The sequence below is a fragment of the Peromyscus leucopus genome, chromosome X, assembly GCF_004664715.2.
Source record: "Peromyscus leucopus breed LL Stock chromosome X, UCI_PerLeu_2.1, whole genome shotgun sequence".
NCBI classification, from domain to species: domain Eukaryota; kingdom Metazoa; phylum Chordata; class Mammalia; order Rodentia; family Cricetidae; genus Peromyscus; species Peromyscus leucopus.
In genome coordinates, this window is record NC_051083.1 from 21,834,338 (window position 1) to 21,854,389 (window position 20,052).

At 40.5% G+C, this 20,052-nt stretch overlaps 1 protein-coding gene across 3 annotated transcripts in view; it reads left to right on the plus strand.

Annotated features, from left to right (window-relative positions):
* The window catches only part of Smc1a (structural maintenance of chromosomes 1A), a 45,929-nt gene that overhangs the window by 19,770 nt on the left and 6,107 nt on the right, over positions 1 to 20,052 (plus strand). For all 3 annotated transcript variants that reach the window (XR_003733149.2, XM_028857680.2, XM_037199210.1), the window contains 6 exons: positions 391 to 507; positions 604 to 710; positions 4,249 to 4,390; positions 9,816 to 9,961; positions 10,054 to 10,207; positions 11,066 to 11,176. Coding sequence is in view for 2 of the 3 variants with exons in the window: in XM_028857680.2 (XP_028713513.1) it covers positions 391 to 507; positions 604 to 710; positions 4,249 to 4,390; positions 9,816 to 9,961; positions 10,054 to 10,207; positions 11,066 to 11,176 (777 nt within the window). In the remaining variant the exon portion in view is untranslated. The remainder of the gene's footprint in view (positions 1 to 390; positions 508 to 603; positions 711 to 4,248; positions 4,391 to 9,815; positions 9,962 to 10,053; positions 10,208 to 11,065; positions 11,177 to 20,052) is intronic.

The following is a 20,052-nucleotide window of genomic DNA, read 5'->3' on the forward strand; positions in this document are numbered from 1 at the left end:
AAAAACAGACAGATAAACAAAAACAGTGAGTGATAAGAATTTCAGTGTCTGTGGATTGGGTATATTAATGTGTTCTTTTGTAATTCTACATTTTCCCAGTTTACTCAAACTAGAGGTGTTACATAATACCTAGATTCACCTTCTTCTGAAAAACAGTCCAACTTCTAAAATATATTTGGCCCAGGGGCTATCAATAAGGGATTGTGAACCTACAACTAATGATGTTTACTGTGTGCCTAGCTTTATGGATTAAAGGTTTTATAATTTGACTGGGATATTGGTGCTAAGTCAAGCTTTCTCAGTGGTTGTTGACCATGGGGCTGGTACTGGCAAGGAAGTTCTTTTCCTCCACAGATTCTAGTCTCTTGTCTTTCAACCTCTTGTCTGTAGGAAAAGTCTAAGCTGGAGAGTGAGCTGGCCAACTTTGGACCTCGCATCAATGATATCAAGAGAATCATCCAGAGCCGAGAAAGGGAAATGAAAGACTTGAAGGAGAAGATGAACCAGGTTGGTAGAGGGTGGGCATGTTTATCAGAACAAGACTAGGTTTGGAAGTAGGACTTTAAGCAATAATGCCTCTGCCCTCCCTGCCTTTTCCCTCAGGTAGAAGATGAGGTGTTTGAAGAGTTTTGTCGGGAGATTGGTGTGCGCAACATCCGAGAATTTGAGGAAGAAAAGGTGAAGCGGCAGAATGAGATTGCCAAGAAGCGGTAAGTGAAAGTAGTATTATAAGGTATTGGGATGCATGTCTGCAGCCTTGAGTCGCGTGTGTCCTCGGGCAGCGACCAGTTCTTTAGAACCAGACAAACTTATTGGAGGGGTAAAAGTGCCACCTTTAAATCTGCTGTACCTGTATTAAAATCATTACCTTGAACAATAGTTTTATAAAATGAGACAATAGTGCCTATCTTGGGGCATTGTGGGGAGGATTAGATGAAATAATCGTTGTGAATTATGCAGCATAATAAGTAGCACCTACAAAGAACAATAAACATTACCATTTTTAATGTTTTACCATTACCCTTGTGTGTTGGAGGTTAGGAATGAAAAGAAGAGGTTCTAGGCTGGAGGAATAACCAGAAAAGAAATGAGCCTCGCCCTCATTTTATTGTCTAGTATATTATACTCTTTCTAACTTTGATTTTTAAGATGCAGTCTCCCCTTGCAGCACAGGCCGCCTCACTTTAGTTCATTCGTGGCATATGTGCACTTATTCATTCATTCAGTAAATCTTGTTTGGTTTTGCTTTTTTCAGATAGTCTTGCTTGAAACCCTGGTTGATCTGGTACTTACTATGCAACCCAGGCTGGCTTAGAACTTAGCAATAATGCTGCCTCAACCTCCCCAATGCTGGGGTCATAGGCATGTGCCATTAATGTCTCACTTTAAAAGTCTTTTTGAATATCTACTTTGTACTAGGTTTTCTTGTGCTAGATATTGGAGGAGGTAAGGGAGATGGAGGTGAGGCAGATGAACATGGCATAATCACCATTGAAGGAGGTCACACCCTGGACCCTGGGTCTCAGTCAAGAGTTCATCTAGTGGCATATGCCTGTAATCCTGTACTCAGGATTCCAAGTTCAAGGCCAGCCTTGAATTTAACAAGACCCTGCCTCTGAATACAGGAAAAAAGAAAGTGCTGAAAGTGTTACTTGCCTTTAGTATGTATGAGGCCCTGGGCTTCAGCCCTTAGCGCTACTGTTTCTACAGTAATATCCATTACTTTCCTACTGTAAGCTAGGTTCAAAGAATATAAAATTGAATTGGGTGCTATTTTTCCCCCTCAGTGAATTTAGAGAGTTCTTGAGGAAAAGGTAGATGATGAAATTCAGGATAGTATGGTTGGAAAATAAAGAGGAAAATTTCAAGAAGACAAGAAACCTACTTTAAAAAAATGGGTCAAAGAAAGAAGAGTTTGAATCTTTGCAAACTATAGGAATTGTTTGATTTCTGAACAGAGAAATGCCAGTTAAAATAACATAGTAGTATTTGCTGAAAATAAGATGTCTTTAGTATATGGAGGTACACATACACATTTAGTCGCTCTGTGGGTGTATGTCCCAGAGAATCTTGTTACAGGATCCAAGGAGATTTGAGGGTTGTTCATTTGTGCATAATCTGTATTATTGAGTAGTATTGGTGGCAATACAGATGGCCGCCATTGTGGTGAAAGTTTAAATTAAATGTGATAAACATAGACTCTGAAGTACTGTGGAGCAGTTCAAACAAGAATAGATCTATAGGCAGTAACACAGAGAGCTAACTTAGAAATCTGCTATGGATTGGAACACCGAATGGGATAGATAATGTGGTACATTTGTATACATTTTAAAACATTTTTTAAGGATGTGCATTTTTTAAAAGACTTACTTTTATTTGTGTGTGTGTGAGAGAGAGAGACCCAGAGAGAGAGAGAGAGAGAGAGAGAGACAGACAGACAGACAGACAGACAGACAGAGACCCAGAGAGAGAGAGAGAGAGACAGACAGACAGACAGACAGACAGAGAGAGAGAGAGAGAGAGAGAGAGATTGAGAATATGCCATATGTGTGCTAGCACCCACAAAGCCAGAAGGTGGTGTCAAATTCCCTGGAATTGGCGTTACAGGTGGTTGTGGGCCTGGGAACCGAACTCAGGTCTTCTGGAAGAGCAAAGTGCTTTTAACCACTGAGCTGTCTCCCTAGCCCAGGATGTGTGTCACTTTGAGATATGTATTCACAGTAAGGGGAGATAATGGGAGTAGAAATCAAAGGCTGAATAAAGGAGATAAGGAAAGGGTTTTGCATAGAGAGTAATGACAAATCTATTATCAACTGTGACATTTGACTAGCGCAACTCATCTGAAATTCAAAAAGGAAAGAGCCAACCATATGTTACAGAAACTTAGAACCTGCCTTCAACTATCAGGAAAGGCATTAAAAGAACAAGGAGTGGTGAATTAGAGATCTGAGGAGTGAGTAGGATTTAGCCAGCTAAGCAGGGACAAAAAGGAGTTCCAGCCAGGAAGAACAACATGCTTAGAGGTGTGACAGAACATGCTTTGTTCTGAATACTAAGTAGTTTTGAATGCCTGGCACATAAAAACCGGGTCAGGAGGAAGGCAGGGGAGGTAGATAGGTCAGTAGGGGCCAGATCACCAAGGGCTTTATGAGTCATACTTAGGAGATTGGCCTCAAAATTACATACCTCCAAATTGTAGAGTTAATTACATTCCATTTGTATTATAGTGACTAATAGGTTTAAGCTGCTAGCATGACATCTGGCAGCATCTATCACACTACATGGAGGATTGATTGGTGGGGCAGTTGGAAGCTAGCCCTGCTTGGCTGCTAGTGTCTATGTGATGTTAATGTACTTTGAGTTTCTGAAGAGGTAAGGGAAAGGACAATAGCAAAATAGCAGGAATTCAGTGTTTTCTTAATCTTCTTATTCTACCGAATCTCTGCCCCTTGGGAGCTTCTAAAATCTTGGGGCAGAGCTTAGGATGCTAGAAAGAATTGAAACCCTTGGGCAAAAATGAGCTGATTATAGCCAATATTCCTCACATTGATGATGATAGCTAAAATATACTGAGTGGTTACTTTATACATATTAACTCAATTAGAAAATCTACAGATGAGGAATCTGCAGTATAGAGAATATAACTGAGATTGCACTACGTCCAGGTGGAGGAATTGGAATTTTAGCCCTATAAGTAAGTCCACTACATTATACTATATTATACATTATACTACACTACATTATACATCACTACAGTGATGACATTATAGGAAAGAGCATGGATTCTGGTGTTAGACTTGGATTCCAGTCTCATGTGATATTTGCTTAGCTGTTACCTTTGTGGCCTTGGGGAAAGTTTTTTTTTTTTTTTTTTTTTTTTTTTTTAAGCCTCTTAGCCTAAGATTCCTGTGTAAAGTAAGGGTATTAGTGCCTTGTTATGGGAGTTGTTGAGTAGAGAAATAGAGATAATTTTCATGAAGTACGTAGACGCTTGATAAAGCTCATAACTGGTTTTAGATGAACCTTTGTTTTCTTTTCTTTTTTATGTCTCCTAGTAAATTGAGAAGGTGCTGGAGTCTCTGGTATCTAAAGGGGGGGATAGATGGAATTCCGCTTAGATTCCTGTCTTTAGAGTTGCAGCTTCTGGGCACAGTTTGTTGTACATGTGAGTGGATGACGCTATGATGACTGAGACTCAGTATCTGAGAGGCCCTGAGCGCTAAGTCTACTTCCTCTTTCTTTCTACAGCTTGGAATTTGAGAATCAGAAGACTCGCTTGGGCATCCAATTGGATTTTGAGAAGAACCAGCTGAAGGAAGATCAGGATAAAGTACACATGTGGGAGCAGACAGTAAAAAAGGATGAAAATGAGATAGAAAAGCTTAAGAAGGTAAGGAAGGAGGAAGGGAAAAGACAAGGGGAAAATTGGAATACATATGATGCATACAGGTATAATACCTATAATTTCTACAGTTTTCATTTAATGAAAAACACCAAGACCTTAACAGGGGAGAAATGAGTATGTGACATAAACATTCCAAAAGATTGAAATAGCTCACAAACATAAATAATTTAGTTTTTTTCCAGGAATCAATGAAATATAAATGAAAGTAGCATTGGGTATACTTTATTTTCTATCATTTAATGATTTATGGTTTTATATCTGTATGGGGTATATGCACATGAGTGCAGGTGCCTATGGAGGCCAGAGGCCTGGGATACCCTAGAGCTGGAATTACACGCAGTTGTGACTGCCTAATGTGGGAGAGATGTTGGGTCCCCTTGGAGCTGGAGTAACAGATAGTGTTTTGAGCTACCTGATGTCGGTACTGAGAACTGAACTCAGGTCTTTTGAAGAGCAGTGCACCCCCTTAACCACTGAGTCATCCATCTCTCTAGCCTCACTATCCAAAAATTAAAACCAAAACATTTCTCAGTACCTCATAGGGCGCAGGAGACCAGTATTCTTATATAACATTCCAACATCTATCAAAAAGCTTCACAATGTGTTTATGTTATGCCCTCTAACTCAGTAATACCTGAGGAGGTAATCCAGAGTGTTAGCAAAGCTTTGTGCAAACACATTGATGTTTATTATAATCGTTTATTATAAACTTTATTTATAGTTCCAAGTTGGAGACTACCCAATGCCCCTTGGAAAGTAGGAATTTAGAAAATTATATGGCATTATGTACATACATAATTTAGTGGCCTTTAAACTTTAGTAACATACAGATCTCATTTAAAGCAAAAGTATTTTCCAAGATAGCCAAGCCAGAGCTTCTTAAATCCTGTTATTACTTAAATATAAAAATGAGTGTTTATGCTGGGTGTGGTGGCACACGCCTTTAGTCCCAGGCAGAGGCAGGAGGATCTCTGTGAGTTCAAGGCCAGCCTGGTCTAAATAGTTCCAGGACAACCAAGGCTATGTAGAGAGACCCTATCTCAAAAAAAAGGGTGTACATTTGTAATGCCTAACCAAAAGCCAAGACAAACTTGCCAATTAAATGCTAGCAAAATGAATAAAATTTGGATTTTTGAAAAGGGTGACTTGTACTTTTAATAGATATTAGAGGAAAATGACTTAGAGAAGGTCAGTAATTGTTTCAGCCTTTAATCTGTTAGAACTCTGTCCTAAAAGCCTCAACTGATTATTTTCATATTTTTGATCAACAGATGATCTCACCAACCAGCTAAGTGTGCCATAGGGAGTTTTCATTATTTCATACATCCAGTATTTGATAAAAACAAGAAATTGCATCAGTATAGGTTAAATGCCTGACTGGCAACCAAATCTAATCTCTTAATATTCATTTTATTCTTTAGCTCTTCTACTTTGTCAACAGAAGCTTTTATGCATTTTCCTTAGTGGTTCTACTGATTCCACTTAGCCTTGCCTTTGAGGTATAATGGACCAGAGTTGAGTTGTTCTGTGTTTATGTTGCCCACAGCCACTTGTTTGTAGTGACTGTAGGTGAACAGCATTTCATCATTTGCTTGCTTCATCAACAGCTTTCTCAGACTTAGCCTGAAACATGCTGGTGGGGGTTTAAGGATTTCTGGGAGCCCACAAAGAAGGTGAGGAGCTGGAAGGCAGCCTGAAAGAACAGGCTGGCAAGTACCATTAGAGGCACAGCTCCAAGTGTCTCGACCCTAAATCAGATTAGCCACATAAATTCAGTGCAGCAGATGATGTTTTACTGACACACAGCCATCTCATGGTATGACTGTGCTAGTGTCTGCTGCAGTCATGCTGTTTGGCATGCGTGTGTCACTGTGTTTTGTGTGGTGACTTTTCCTTATATTTTTTTCTGTTTAAATCCCTGTGCAACCCTTGTTCCTTATAGCGTTCCTTCCTGAGACGATTTGGTTCTCTTGGTTTGAACATATCACTTGACTTTTGTATGCCTGTATTTGTTGCTTTTGTATTTCTTCATTAACCCTTTGTGATCTAGAATAGTGTTACTGGAATCTTACATACACTTGCAGATTAGCTAGTAAAATAATGGGACAGGACTAAATTTACATCTGGATGCTCCAAGATAGTGTAGTTATGTGACTTTTTACTTCATTTTGAATAGAGTTGTTGGTTAGCAGGAAGATGTCAGAATAGTACAGCCTTCATTTGATACTCACAGGAGATTTTCTAGGAACCTCTACCCCCAGCACTAGAATGTATAAAATGTATAAAACGGTGCATTGTTTGTCTGTAAACTATGCATGTAACATGAATTGCTAAATGGTCTTACAATAAAAAACCTGGAGCCAGATATTGGGGTAAATGCTGAAAGATCAGAGAGACAAAGCAACAAGCCACAGCTACTTCTCACCTCGCCAACTCCATGAATCCTCTGACTGAATGTCTCTGAGTCCTCAGCCGAATGGGGTCCAGCCAAAAAGGGCCTCTAGCCGAAAAGCGCTTCCAGCTGAAAAGGCCTCAGCCGGAAAGGCTTTAGTTCCTGTCTCCTCAAGCCTTATATGCCTTTCTCCGCCCAGCCATCTTACTTCCTTCCTAGTGCTGGGATTAAAGGCGTGTGTGCTCCCCAAATACTGGTAGCAGAGGCATGAGATCTCAAGTGCTGGAATTAAAGACTTGTGATTCCCAAGTACTGGGATTAAAGGTGTGTGCCACCCCTGCCTGGCTCTGTTTCTCTCCTAGACTGACTCATCTCATGTAGCCCAGCGTGGCCTTGAACTCCCAGAGATCCAGATGGATCTATGTTTAATCTAGTGGCTTGTTCTGTTCTCTGATCTTCAGGCAAATTTTATTAGGTACACAATGTATCACCACATATGCACACCCTCTTGAATGCTTTAAATCATCTCTGTATCATATCTAATGCAATATAAGTAGTTGTTATACTTTATGATTTAGGGAATGACAAAAAATATCTAAACATTCAGTACATTTAAAAACAAAAAACAAAACAACAGAGTCTCACTATGTATCCCTGGATGGTTAGAACTCTGTAGACTAGGCTGGCCTCAAACTCACAGACATCCAATTGCCTCTGCTTCCTGAGTGCTGGGACTAAAGGTGTGTGCCACCACACCTAGCATAGTACAGCTTTTAGCCAAATGCTGATGTTCCAGTGAACCCATGTATACAAAAATCAGTGTATATAGCAGGCTGACTATCAAAGAACTCTCCTCCACAAAAATTTATCAGTTATTGTGTTGCTATAGTTTGCTTTAGCATTCTATATGTTCATTATTTTTTATAAGTTATTTGAGAATTAATTCCAGATGCATTTTCTTTTTCTTTTCTTCTTCTTCTTCTTTGTGTGTGTGTGTGTGTGTGTGTGTGTGTGTGTGTGTGTGTGTGTGTGAGAGAGAGAGAGAGAGAGAGAGAGAGAGAGAGAGAGAGAGAGAGAGGCAGGCAGGCAGACATGGTCTCATGTATTCTATGCTGGCCTCAGACTCTATATAGCCTCCACATGCTGAGATTATAGGCATGTAGCATCACTCAGTTTTATGCAGTGCTAGGGATCAAATCCTTGGCTTTGTGCATGAGGCAAACATTCTACCAACTGAGCCACATCACCAGCCCAACATGTCTCCCTTAATAAGATTATTTTTTTTAAAGATTAAAGGGGGGGAGAAAGAATTTTCTTTGAAAAAATGAAAATATCGGCTAGGGAGATGGCCCAGAAGTTAAGAATGTGAACTGTTCTCCCACTTGACCGAGGTTCAATTTTCAGCACCCACATCAGGTGGCTCTAGGGAGATCTGATGCCCTCTTCACACATACAAGTAAAAAAAATTGTTTTAATTTCAAACTAGAACATTTTAAGTAAGGCTGTGATTCTTGTTTTGTTGACCACTCCCAGTCCTAGTCTCTTGGTCTTTCTAGTGGTAATCCCAGGTTAGTGTCTCTTCAGAAAACAGACTGTATTGCTTGTATAAGTTTAAATATACAAGTGTGAGAACTGGAAAGGTGATCCATTGGTAAAGAGCTCACTACGCAAGCATGAGTTCGGTTCCCCATCACTTACAGAAAAAGCTGAATATAGTGATATACTCTTGTCATCCCAGTGCTGGGGAGGCGGACACAAGAGGATCCCTGGACTTGCTAGGTAGCTAATCTAACAGTATGAGTGCTAGGTTTGGTGAGAGACTTTGTCTTAAAAAATAAGGTGGAAGGGCTTGAGAGATGGCTTGGCAGTTAAGAGTGCATACTGGCCTGGTGGTGCACGCCTTTAATCCTAGCAGTCCTGAGGCAGAGGCAGGTGGATCTCTGAGTTTGAGGCCAGCCTGGCCTACAGAGCAAGTTCCGGGACAGCCAGGACTGTTATATAGAGAAATCTTGTCTCAAAAAACAAAAACAAACAAACAAAAAAGAGTGCATACTGCCCTTTTAGAGGGCCTGAGTTTGGTTCCCAGCACCCAGGTTACATGGCTCCCCCTGTCTATAACTTCATCTCCTAGACATCCTTTGGCCTCCTTAAGCACCTGCACTCACAGGAATATACTCAACATACATAAATAAACATAATTAAAAATAAAGCAAATCTTAAAAAAAGAGATTGTGGAAGACACTTAATATAAATAAACTTGTGGCATATACATGCATATGAGTGAGCATGTACACACACACCACGTACATAAAGGAAAAATAAATACAAATATTATGCTGTATATGACAAAAGTTTTGATTTGGGAAAATGCTTAAAAATAAAACATTGAGCTGGGTGGTAGTGGCACATGCCTTAAACCCTAGCACTTGGGAGGAGAGGTAGGTGGATCTCTGAGTTCAAGGCCAGCTTGGTCTACAGAGTGAGTTCCAGAAAAGCCAGGGATACATAATACATGGAGAAAAAACCTGTCTCAAAACCAAAAAGAAGAAGGAAAAAACCCCATTAATTATGATATAAAGTTAAAATTTAATTTCAACCCTAAAGTTGTTTGTAAAGGGAGGAAATATGCTAGAATGTTAATTGTTTGTTTTTGGCTAGTGGGATTACAAGTGAATCCCCCATTCTTTCCCCTTTATTTTTCCATAGTTTGGACTCTTCCTTTTTTTAAGAAAATTTTTTATTCATTTTACATACCAATCACAGATCCCTCTCTTCCTTCCTCCTGCCCCTTCAGGCCCCCTCCCATCCTATCCCTCTATAACAGACAGTTTATATAATTGTAGTTGCAGAAGGCAACCAGATGATTTAGGAAAGGATAAAAGAAGTCTGAGGAGTTGTGTGAAAACAGAGATCAAAAGTGACACACAACTCCAACAAACTGCCTATTGGGAAGGGTTGCACAAAAGAAGGTTCCAAGGTGAATCTTCCCTTCTTGGTTTAATCTCCTGCTGGGACCAGGAGGAACAAAGACACATGAAGATAATAGATGAGACCATGGCTCAGCTACAAGACCTTAAGAATCAGCACCTGGCCAAAAAGTCAGAAGTGAACGACAAGAACCACGAGATGGAAGAGATTCGCAAGAAGCTTGGGGGTGCCAACAAGTGAGTGGATTCCAGCTTGGGATGGGTGGAAGAAGGTAAAGCAGGCAGCCTTGCAGATTTGGGTATTAACATAGCTACCTGGACCTTTTTAGGGAAATGACTCATTTACAGAAGGAGGTGACAGCCATTGAGACCAAGCTTGAACAGAAGCGCAGTGACCGCCACAACCTGCTACAGGCCTGTAAGATGCAGGACATCAAATTGCCACTGTCAAAGGGCACCATGGATGATATTAGTCAGGAAGAAGTGAGTATTATGGTGGGTGGTGGGAGTGATCTGTCAACAACTAACCAGAGATGGGAGATGAAAAATGGCCGCGAAGGGCAGGCAACAGATAGGACTAAAGGCTGAGAGTTGTGAGGGATGTAAAGGTGGATGCAAAAGAGATGTGGCAAGGTGGAGGTAGTGAAGTCAGGCTTTGTTATGAAAGGAACATTGACTTGAGAGGAGAGCTGCAAGCTAGTGAGTGGTCAGAAAGACAATGAAGTGATTCATTAATCTTACGGACTTGAGCTCTTAGCTCTGTCAAATACTGAACATTGGTAGGAGTGAGAACTGAGGAACATTAGGCAAGAGCAGAGGAAGATCGGAAACTGGAGGACCTGAAGAGATTAATTAGCTTAGCTGCAGTGAGGGAAGTTGGCCAGAAGAGGGTTGGGTAGAGGACGTCAGCAATGCAGAGGTATGGAAGTTTAGGTGGAGGAAAAGGAGCAACATCAGAGAGGCTGAGGCATTTTATCGATTACAAGTGAAAGATGCTAATGAGGAGTGGGAAATTATAACCGAGGAGCTCTTCACAGATAGCCTTTCAGTTTAATTCAGTAAAGTATTTTGAACACTAGTATTCCAGACCCAGGTAGACCGTGGCATAACCATTCATAATCTTAACTATAGCTTTGCTGGCTGGGCATTGTCCTCACATTAGAAATGAAGAAACTTGGTGAGAGGTAGAGCCCAGTTTTCAATTTGGACCTTCCTGTTGGCCTCTGCCTCAGTGTCATCTAGCATCGAAGACATAGAAAGCTTCAAAGGAACCCCTAATCTCTAGAGGGATACAGATGGCAGTCTGCTCCATCTGCCTCTCCTTCCATCTCAACATTGCAGGGTAGCTCCCAGGGAGAGGAGTCAGTGAGTGGTTCCCAGAAAACATCCAGTATCTATGCTCGAGAGGCCCTCATCGAGATTGACTACGGTGACCTGTGTGAGGATCTGAAGGTAAGAACTCTGGCTAGGAGGCATTGGCATCTTCTCAGCTGTCTCAAGAAAGGTTAACCTATGTGGGGCAAGTGAAGTCTGTGGCTAAAAAGGAAAGAAGTGGCTAGGAAAGGATGACTGAGTCAGGAGCCTCTTGCACCCTCAGTTGCCCATATCCCTACATGTATGTATGCATCTATGTATGTACGTATGTATGCATCTATGTATGTGCGTATGTATGCACTAGCCTAAGCCCAAGTGCACAGAGAATTGAAAACAACCTGTGCAGTAAACAGGTAGGCCTTAGGTGCTTCCCAGGGCTCGGCCCCAGCTGCTGTCCCCGCTTAGCATTGTGATTATCTCCTCTGTCCTCACCCCAGCTGGCATCTCTACACTCGGTCCCACAGCTTACCTCAAACTCCAGCTTTCTTCCCCAGATCTTCTTCAGTGCCTCTCACATGCTCAGATACAAAAATCTAAGCTTCATTCTTGACTTTCCCCCACTTACTCTGCATGATTGACTAATTAGCAAGGTCTAGCAATTTTGCGTCCTAAATGTATTGAGGATTCTATCTTGCTTGCTCGTTGTTGCTGTATCAGCTCTCTGGTGAAGGCTACTTTCACTTCACACAGGTTCCTATAGGAACTAGTCTCCAAGAAATATTCTGCGTTGTAGTCCATTCCTCATTATTATGTCTATGGAAATGTCTTTATTTTTTTAAATGTATGGATAATTTCAACTATACATAGAAGTAAGGAAAATGGTATAATGAATACCAGGCACCAGTCACCCATCTTCAGCAGTTAGTAACGTATGGTCAATCTTGATTTTTATAACCCCCACCATGGGACTATTTTAAAGCAAATTTGAAGCATTGTTGTGTTCATAATTACCCCAGCATATATCTACAGAATATGAGGACTCTTAAGAAAACTAAATACTATACCATCATATACAATAAAATAGCATTACTTTTTTTCTGTCTAATATTCAGTAACTAGTTTTTCATTGTCTGTGTCCACATGAGGATTCAAACGTGTTTTGGTTTGCTTTTCTATTGCTGTGATGATATACTAACCAAAAAGAAATTGAAGAGGAAAGGGTTTGTTCAGCTTTGTCCTAGTCCCTCCCAGTCTGTCTTGGTTACAGTTTCTAGTGCTGAGAGACACCATGAGCACAGCAACTCTTTTTATAAAGAAAACATTTCATTGAGGTAGTTCACTTACAATTTCGGAGGTTCCGTCCATTATCATCATGACAGGGAGCATGACAGCATGCAGGCAGATGTGCTGGAGCAGTAGCTGAGAGTCCTACATCTTGCAGGCAACAGGAAGTCGACTGAGACACTGGGCAGTATCTTGAACATAGGAAACCTCAAAGCCTGCCCCCACAGTGAGCCACTTCCTCCAACAAGGCCATACCCACTCCAACAAAGCCACACCTCCTAATAGTACCACTCCTTATGAGATTATAGGAGCCAGTTACATTCAGACTACCACACAGTCCGCCACTGAAGGAAGCCAAGGAAGGAACTCAAAGAAGAGCAGGGATCTGAAGGCAGGAACTAAAGCAGAGGCCATGGAGGGACGTGCTTACTGGCTTGCTCTTCATGGCTTACTCAGCTTGCTTTCTTACACCACCCAGCACCACTTGCCCAGGGTGGTGCTGCTTGAAGTGTGCTGGGCCCTCCCACATGAGACTTACCTACAGGTAATCTAATGGCGGCGTTTTCTCAATTGAGGTTCCTCTTCCAAGATAACTCTAGCTTGTGTCAAGTTGGCAAAAGACTAACCAGGATGAAATGTAGTCCACATGTTAAGAATGGTCTCTGCTAATCTATAACTTTTCCTATGTCTGTTTCTCTTATCTCTGTCTCTCTTTTTTCTATTTATTTATGGAAGAAACAAACCATGAAATTGGTCCTGTAGGATTTTCTGCACTCTGGATTTGGCTGATTATATCTATGTGATATTACTTAATTATGTTCTTCATTCCCAGTATTTCCTATAAACTGGTAAATGAATGTAGAGTTTGATTGAATTTCAGGTCTTGGTTGTGGCCGTGAGACTGTAGCATATGTGCTACTATAGAATTGTAACTCCTTTTGCACATGTCAGTTACTTGCTGTCATGACACAGTTTCTTGCACATGTTCCACACTCAAGTCTTTCATATAAGAACGCTCTAGCATTCTTAGGTAACTTAAACAGATTCTCCCTCATACTTCGCTTATTATTCATTCATTTATTTATTGAGACAGGATTTCACTCTATAACCCTGTCTGCCCTGGAACTCTCTATGTAGACCAGGCTAGCCTTGAATTCAGAGAACTACCTGCCTCTGCCTCCCAAGTGCTAGGATTAAAGGCAGGTGCCATCACACCTGGCTTCCTAATACTTTACATCATCTCTAGCTTAGTTACAATGCCCAGTGCAATGTAAATAGTTACTATGCTGTATTTAGGGAATAATGACAAGAAAACACTACACATTCAGTAACAGGCATAGTTGTTTTAGATATATTTATTTTATGTGCTTGTATGTGCGTGTACCATGTGCATGTACCTTGTGCACTCCCACTGCCTGTGGAGGTCATTGGATCCCTTCAGACCCGAGTTATAGACAATTGTAAGCCACCATGTGGGTGCTCTTAACTGCTGAGCCATCTCTCCAGCCCCTACAAACAGAATTTTTTTTATTATTTTATTTTATTTTACAATATAATTTAATTCTACATATCAGCCACGGATTCCCTTGTTCTCCCCACTCCCGCCACCCTCCCCTTACCCCGGCCCACCCCCCATTCCCACCTCCTCCAGGGCAAAGCCTCCCCCAAGGACTGAGATCGACCTGATAGACTCAGTCCAGGCAGGTGCGGTCCCCTCCTCCCAGATTGAGCCAAGCGTCCCTGCATAAGCCCCAGGTTTCAAACAGCCAACTCATGCAACGAGCCCAGGACCCGGTCCCACTGCCTGGATACCTCCCAAACAGATCAAGCCAATCAACTGTCTCACCTATTCAGAGGGCCTGATCCAGTTGGGAGCCCCTCAGCCTTTGGTTCATGTGTTTCCATTCGTACAAACAGAATTTTTAAAAGGCTATTTTCAGTTCATTTTTGGTTGAAACCCCAGTCCTGATTGTATGAGAAGCATTGGTGCTAGAGGGACCAGTAAAATAAAGCACAAATGCAATTGCCCAGATTTAGTCTGTGGCAAACTTCATTTCTTTTTATTTATTATATTTTATTTGAGACAGGGTCTCATCTTTTGCCCAGGCTGGCCTCAAACTCCTGGGCTCAAGCAGTTTTTCTACCTCAGTCTCCTGAGTAGCTAGATGGGAAATTTCAAAGGGCAGAGAAGGGCTATTACTCAGTGATAGAGTGCTTACCAATTGCACAGTGCCGTTAGTTCAGTTCCTAGTAGAGCAAAGAAAAGAACAAAAGAGCCACTGGTACAGACTGAGAAAGCAGTCAGCCCATCCAAGTGGGTGCCTCTAACTTGAACCCATTGCAGAGAAACGAGGTGGAGAAGACACTTGGAGGGTGAAACTTCAGAGAAATATCCAGCATTTGCACCTTCTTTGAATTCAGCTTTGGCAAACCTTTAAGAAAGAATTTATAGAACAAGAATTTCAGTACTGACTTTTGATGTTAGAATTACTGTTAATATTCTTAGGTATAATAATGGTATTTGGTTTTATTTTCCAAAAATCCTTATTGTTTTACAGCATTGCTTCTCAGTGGTAGGGTGGGTATTTTGCTCCCCGGGAACAGAGTTGTTTCTGCAGGAAATCTGTAGGGTCTCGTTATACGAAGATCATTTTGTTGGTCCCTATTGTAAAATGGCCATCTTCTTTAATTTCTTTTTTATTAGCCAAAATACATAGAGCAGTTTCCTCTCATCACTTGGTAGCCCTAAGGTCCAGTAACATAGGACAGGCAGCTTCATTCTCCCTGCATCATCAAGTCACGTGGTTAGGAATTGCTTCCTGGCATTCTCAGCACTTGTTCACCGACTTGTTTTCTATCATTGGGACTTTAGGAGTTTAAGTACATATGGTGGGTTCAGTCGTGTGCTTCTTCTTGGTGCTCTGTCTTTAGCCAATGGGAATGCATTCGGGTTGGCTTCTGCATCATCTTGACATAATAACCCTTTGAAGTCTTTGTTCATCTTCCTTAGTTCCTGATATGTCTAGGCTCATCCTCTATATTTCTTACCCCTTTCCCTGAGAAGCTCTTGACTCCTTTGTTCAGTGGGAAATGCTACTATTTGGTAACTACCATCTGGACACTGGAGTGCTCAAGACAGCTGACTGCTTAGCTTTTCTATAACTCTTAAGTAAATTTGAAGGAAAAAATAAAATTATTACAGAGTTCATATTGATACTTCTAATTAAAACTGAAATTTCCAGTTTAACATCATTGTCCTTAGGTTTATGTCTCTAATTACTCTCACTGAAAAATCTTGTTTCCTAACCCTTTTTTAAAAAGTGCCTATGTGTATATATGATGTGTGAGTACCACAGCATGAGTGCAAAGTTAGAACACAGCTTTATGGAGTCCATTCTCTCCTTCCACCGTGTAAGTCCCAGGGACCAAACTTAGGCTGTCAGTCTGAGCCAACTTACTGACCCAGTTTTATCATATTTTCTTTCTCTCATCTCTCATCTCTCTTCTCTCCCTGGCTTTCACATTATACTACATGTACACTTTGGTTTTCTTCGTCTTCTTTTATCCTGAGCCTTATGAAGAAAATACAGGCAGTAAGATAGTTCAACTCTAGAGCTAGGTGTGAGGGCACACACCTGTAATCCCGGCACTCAGGATGCAGAGGTAGTGTGTTTTATGTTGTATTTCACCATGGCGTACATCCTATCACCATTTGTCCATTATTAACAAATGATGCTGAGTTTAATCCCATAGTTAAAAGTATGAATTGCCAGGTTCCTCATTGCTAAGCATACACTTTTGTCTTTGTCATTAATTAGCAAGGAATCTCTAGAGTGGTGCTTTGTCATCTTGTGAACATCTTGTTCCCGATATTTTTTTTTACCAAACATTTCTCATATTTCTGTTTAGTTTTGTTTTATAACTATGCAGGATCATATGGTTCTAAGGTCAAAAGTATAAGACAGGGTACATGAAGTGAATTCTGGCTTTTATTTCTATTTCTGTCCCCTTCTCTTCATCAGTAGGGCACTTTGTAATTAGCTTGTATATTGCCCTTTGTTGTGGCTTTAAAATACAAATACGTTTGCATGCAATTGTATTCATATTATCACCTCCTTTTAGATAATAGTAAACTATCGTATACTTTAATTTTCACTTAAAAGCCTATTCTACAGACTATTCCTCATCAGTTTGTAGCGATCTTCAAACAGGATTTTATTTTCTTCCTTTCCATAAATTGCTTATTCAATGGGTGTGACTTTTTAGTGTAGTGGTTGTTTTTTTGTTTTTTGTTTTCATTATGGCCTTTTTCTAACAAAATTTGTTTTTGTCCCCCTCCCCACTTTGCCCATCTCTCCTCCCTCCCTTGTGCCCTTCCAGCCTCAGTACCCTCCTTTCCACTTTCCTGTTACTTGTCACCTCCCCCCGTGCTTCCTTTCTCAATACTTTGGTGGTCTCCTTTCTAGTTTTCTAGTCTATACCCCTTATTTACACACATGCAAACATTAAAAATTTGGAATCTCTGTCTTTCTGAGACTGGGCACCTCACTTAATTAATACTTTTCACTTCCATCCATTTTCCTGAAAATTTCACAATTTCATTTTTCTTAACAGCTGAGTAAAACTCTGTTGTTGATACATCCCATATTTTCATCATCCATTCTTCTGTTGAAGGGCATCGAATCTGGTTCCATTCCCCTGCAATTGTGAGTAGTACGGCAGTAAACATGAATGTGCAAGTATCTCTGTGGCAGAATCTAGAGTCCTTTGGACATATGCCCAAGACTAATATAGCCGAGTCATGTGTGAGCTCTATCTTTATTTATTTTTGCTGTTTATTTATTTATTTATTTGGTGGGGAGCTTGAGACAGTCTCTCTATGTAGCTCTGGCTTTCCTGGAGCTCAATATGTACACCAAGCTGGCCTCAAACTCAGAGATCCTCCTGCTGCTGCCTCCCAAGTACTAGAATTAAAATTTTTTGAGGGGCCATATTGATTTCCTTAATGGCAATATTTACACTCCTGTTAGTAGTGAATAAGGTCTGCTCTTTTTCCACAGCCTCACTAGCATTTATTGTTAATTGCTTTCTTGATCATAATCATTCTGACTGAGGGTGAGATAGAATCTCAAAGCACTTTTAATTTGCATTTTCCTGCTAGCTAATAGTAGCGAACACTTACTATATATATAGTTACCTTTATTTATTTATTGTACATCCATACACTAGCACATGGCACATGTGTGGAGGTCAGAGGACAACCTGCTGGAGTCACTTCTCTCCTTTCACTTTGTGGGTTCTGTAGTTTGAACTCAGGTTTGGGACAGGTACCCTATCCACTGAGCCATCTTGCTGGGCCTTTTGAAATATTGGCCATTTGTGTTTTTTCTTTTGAGAACTATCCGTTCATTACATTAACCCTTTTATTGATTGGCAGTTTTGTGACTTGGGTGTTTTACTTTTTGTAATTCTTTATATATTCTACATATCAGTCCCCTGTCTGAGGCTTAACTGGCAAAGATTTTCTCCTACTGTGTAGGCTGTTTGTTCTGCTGATGGTTTCTCTTGCTATGCAGACTTTTTTAGTTTCATGTCCCATTTATTGGTTCTTGGGACTATTTTCTGTGCTATTTCAGTCCTGTTCAGAAAGTTCTTGTTTATACCTGTAACTTCAAGTGTATTCTTTCTATCTTCCTGTAACACTTTCAGAGTTGAAGGTTTTTAAAGTAAGTCTTTCATCCATTTTGGCATGGTTTTTGTTTAGGGTAAAAGAAATGTTTTCCAGTAGATATTCTTGATGCTTTTATCAAAAATTAGATGGCCCCAACTGTGAGTTTATTTCTGGGTCTTGTCTTATCCTTTTGGTCTACATGTTTGTTTTTATTGTTCTATGATATAATTTTTCCCCTTGATTCTTTGAAAATTTGATGCAGTGTATTTTGATCATATTCACCCCTCTCCTCAGTCTTCTCGGATCCAACCCTCCTTCCCTACCTACCCAACTTGGTGTCATCTTCTTCCTCCTCCTTTTTGATAGACCCATCAAATAAAGTCAGTGCTGCCTCTATCTTCTTGGATCTATGGCCTTTCACTACAGTCTCATCAGCCTACTAGGGGCCACAGCCTTAGAGGAAACTGACTCGCCCCTTCCCAGCAGCTGTCAGCTACCAGTAGCTCCCTAGCTAGGAGTGTAATACAACATTAAGACAGGCATAAGAATATCTCCAGCAATGTTCTTTTTACTTAGGATTGATTTGGCTGTATGTGGTCTTTTGTGTTTTTGTATTAATTTTTAGATTTTTTTTCTAGTTCTGTGAAGAATGTCGTTGGAATTTTGATGCATTGGAATGCATTGAATCTGTAGATTACTTTTGGTAACAAAGCCATTTTCACAACAAAATCTGCTAGTCTAGAAGCATGGAAAGTATCTTCTTTAATTGATTTTTTTAAGTTTTCATTGTGTAAGTCTTTACATTACTAGATACTTAATTTGGGGGGAGCTATTGTGCATAGGTTGTTTTTTCCTAATTTCTCTCTCAGGAATTTTGTTGTTGGTATATATGAGAGCTACTAATTTTTGTATGTTGATTTTTTTTTAAAGATTTATTTATTATACATACAGTGTTCAGTGTGCATGTGTCCTTGCAGGCCAGAAGAGGGCACCAGATCTCATTACAGGTGGTTGTGAAGCACCATGTGGTTGCTGGGAATTGAACTCAGGACCTCTGAAAGAGAACAGTCAGTGCTCTTATCCACTGAGCCATCTCTCCAGCCCTGTATATTGATTTTCTATCTTGCAACTTTACTAAAAGTGTTTATTAAATGTAAACATTTTTGATAGAGTGTATAGGGTCAAGAACAGAATCATGTCTGCGAATATGAGTAATTTCACTTCTTTGTTTCCTATTTTTATCCTTTTTATGGCTTTCTCTTGCCTTACTGTTCGAGCAAGACTTTCAGCACAGTATTGGATAAGAGTGTAGAGAGTTGACTTCTTTGTCTCATACCAAACTTTAGAGGAAATATTTTCAGTTTTTCACTGTTTATTACAATGTTGGCCATAGGCTTGTCATATATAACATTTATTGTTCGAGGTATGTTGCATTGTTCCTAATTTCTCCAGGACTTTTATCTTGAAGGCATGTTGAACTGTGTTAAAGGCCGTTTCTGTATCTATATAGAAATGGTCATGTATTTGTCCTTGCAATTATTTATGTGGCTGGCTAGAAGGACGATGGCTCAGCAATTAAGAATACATACTGTTCTTGCACAGGACCAAAGTTTGGTTTCCAGCACCTCTGTCGAATGGCTCACAGTCTGTAATGTCAGCTGTAGGGAGATCTGGAGCATTCGGCTTCCCTGGGTACCTGCGCTCACACACACATGTGCACAGGCCCACACAGCAGCTGTGGTTCTTCTGTGTAAGACAGAGCCAGTCAGCATTCTAGCATGGTAATCTAGAGAGATGACAGAGCAGTTAAGAGCACGCATTGCTCTTGCTGAGGATCTGAGTTTGATTCCTAGCCCCCATTTCAGGCAGCTCAACCACGACACTGCTGTCCTCCACTGGGTACCAGCATTCATGTGTACAATCCCATACACTGGTTTATATACCTAATTGAAAAACAAAAAACACATTGTAACATGAAAGGCTCAGGAAACCCACATCTAGTGGAAGAGCTGTTAATGGTTGATACATTCTGAGGGAGAGAGTTAGTTTTCTTTAAGGA